Here is a 3,162-nt window from a genome sequence, read left to right as displayed (position 1 = left end):
TCATGTCAGGGCCGGGGCATCTGCCTGAGAGTGCCCGAAGCCATGGCACTTGAAGCACTGGTGGCTTCAGGGTGACGGATACTAAAGCGGCAGTTAGTCCAACCAACCGTGACGCGACTGACCTCTGTGGGTTTCGCCGATCTAGGTACTCTGACCTTGGCAACTTGTTGACCATTGGTGAGCTTCCACATGGAGGTAACAGAGATATCACCGCAAGCGGCAGCTACTTTAGCGTCACCTTTGCTCGCTTCAAGGATAGCCTTTTTAACAGGTTAACTGCTACGTCATTTTTCAGTACATTGCCAAAAGCGCCACGTGTACCATTTTTGGTACACTTGTTGTTTTTCCAATAAGTTTTTGTGTGCCAGTAGTGGTACACGGGAGTCTTTGCCAAAAAGTGTTAAGTGTACCTATTATAGTACACGTAAATACGATTTTAACACAGGAAAATATTTCGTAGCCCACCAGACAAACAAATTTTCGACCAGCCCATAGATATCTTATGAATTCATTTTTTAAGGTAAAAAAAATAAAAAAAACAATTTTAATTTTAAATAATGTATGTATTCTAATAATATTATAATTATAATTTAATTATATTACATTTTATAATATACATTATGATTAGAAATATAACTAATGATTATTTTACTTTAATATTATGGTTCGTTGAAAAGCATTGTAGACAATAATATCTTTCACATACTTCACATTTTGTGTGTACACGTTTTGCTTTTTTTCTTGCATTGATCGTGCCTATAACAAAATAAAATCAAAATAGTAGAAATATACATCGCCCCAATAATATTCAATAATTTAATGTTTTACCTTCTTCACGGCAACATTGCCTGTAACATCCATCGCATCTTGCCCTTTTTTTATCTTTGACTAAAGTATGGTGTGGTATAATTGTAGATGTTTGTTGCGAGTTGACCTCTTTTTTTTTAACCATGTCGAGAGCAATGTCTTCTCTAAATTGTGTAATAGATTTGTTGTTATTGGTGACTGCTTTGTAAAGACTAAATGCATTTACTACTGCTGTATTACATATTATGTCAAAGGCTACTTTACGATACCATTTTACTCCTTTACGCAAACAGGTGTGGTAAGCACCTATCTGATCACTTACATCAATCAATCCTTTGCCACGGTTATAATCAATAATCACATTAGGTTTATTTTTTTCCACGTTTCATTTGAACTTCGTTCATTGAATTACCATGTTTAGTTGAAATCATGAGAACATCTCTTCTATCTTTCCATTTTAGAACTGTTACACCAAGGCCATTCTGTTTAGCTATCATTTCACCTCTTTTCAATTTTGTTGTCACTATTTCTTTTGGAATCCGTTTTCTGTTTTTTCGTAAAGTTCCCACCAAATGAGTATTTCTATCCAATAATTTTTCAGCAAGGTCTATACTGTTGTACCAATTATCGGCATATAAAGTTCGTCCAAAATCTAAGTAGTCCGATAATAGTTCAAACACCACTTTAGTAGCAACTGAAGTATTGTCGGAAGCTTCTTTTCCACTATAAATTTTATATTTTGAAGTATAAAAATCAGTAGTGCACAATTTAAAAATTTTTATACCATAGCGATGTCTTTTAGATGCATTGTATTGTCTAAATAACAGTCGTCCCGAAAACGGAACCATTGACTCATCAATACACATTGAATCATTAGGTATAAGTGCTGCATTAAATTTATAGACAAGCAAATCAATAAGTGGTTGAATTTTATACAAACGGTTATAAGATGTAGCTGTATTATTATCAGAAAAATGTAATACACTTAGTAGTAATTCAAAACGGTTTTTCGACATATATTGAGGAATGTGGCTCGAAAATAACGTTGTATTTCTCCAATAATGGCCTATGGTAGGCATTTTATCCAATCCCATCCATATAACTAAACCGAAAAAAGTTTTAATTTCTTTTACATCGGTTTCTTTCCACTTTTTTATTCGAGCATTACGAGATAGATTGCATGAATTTCTTTTATCATTTGCATACCGATTAGTCTCGAGTACTATAAGTTTTAAAACTTCGTCATCAAAAAATAATGCAAAAAAATCATAAGGGCTACAGTCAATCATTGTTTCAACAATATCCTCATTTATCCCAACACATTCATTATTTGGATTATAAATTACATTAGAATTTGGTTGTTCGTCTATAACATTATTCCAATCATTACCATCTCCACGCATCACAGGAGAAGCAGAAGACTCATCCTCGGAACTACTGTACACATCTTCATCATTCCAGTTGGGATCTTCGTCAGTATCGTCAAACGAACTTTCTGAAGATAAATCTAATAAACTAGAAATTTCATTACGATTCATTTTGTTTTTATTACACACGCAATATTATAAAACACTAACGACCACGTACGCGCGTATACGATAACTAACAACTATCATCGAAATTTCATTACGATTCATTTTGTTTTTATTACACACGCAATATTATAAAACACTAACGACCACGTACGCGCGTATACGATAACTAACAACTATCAAGGAACAGAAAAATGTATAACAAGATAACAATTCAATAGGTATTATTTGTATACAAGTCTAAAAATATACTTTTTCCCAACAATCGTATTTTACAATTTATAATACAAAATCATTATCAGTTATGAAAACGCACTCAACGAGTGGTCAAAAATAGTGTTATTGACAGATACTATTCAAGGATATTACCTTAGTAACGAAATTATAATTAATTATCGAATTATATTTAGTTCTGACTTTCCCAGGGGGCTACGTGTACCATATTTGGTACACGATTGAAAATCATTAATTTCGATATAAAAATACATTATTTAATCACATAATAAACTAAAATAAAAATATCAAACTTTTTCATAAAGTTTTAGGTCCGTAGCAAATAAGGCATGTTCGCTACTTTTTGGATTAGCAAGAATGGCTAATCAACCATGTACCAAAAATGGTACACATAGCGGTTAACCTGTTAACCGCGGCCAGAACTGCATCGACAGTTGAGGTGGGTTCTAGGTCAATGACCTCCATGTCTACGCTTACTCCAGACTGGGTCACGGAAGCTTGGACACCGGCGACTTTGTCTGTCAGGGCCTTTAGGAAGGGTGCCGCAGCTTCTCTGGACTTGAGACTCTTGCCCAGATCTACCACAACG

At 34.2% G+C, this 3,162-nt stretch overlaps 1 protein-coding gene across 1 annotated transcript; it reads right to left on the bottom strand.

Moving 5' to 3' along the window:
- Positions 1–122: 122 nt before the first annotated feature.
- Positions 123–2,345, bottom strand: LOC100572612 (piggyBac transposable element-derived protein 4-like; the record flags this gene model as incomplete). The annotated part of the gene is made up of 4 exons (XM_029492737.1): positions 1,220–2,345; positions 829–1,140; positions 707–756; positions 123–260 (listed from the first exon to the last, which is right to left on the bottom strand). Coding segments are annotated over exons 1-4 (1,626 nt in total), but the record flags the coding sequence as incomplete, so codon positions are not given.
- Positions 2,346–3,162: the final 817 nt, after the last annotated feature.

This window comes from Acyrthosiphon pisum, unplaced genomic scaffold, assembly GCF_005508785.2.
Source record: "Acyrthosiphon pisum isolate AL4f unplaced genomic scaffold, pea_aphid_22Mar2018_4r6ur Scaffold_7954;HRSCAF=8537, whole genome shotgun sequence".
NCBI lineage: Eukaryota > Metazoa > Arthropoda > Insecta > Hemiptera > Aphididae > Acyrthosiphon > Acyrthosiphon pisum.
Note: the sequence above shows the minus strand (reverse complement) of the source record. Positions and strands in the feature narration are given on the sequence as shown.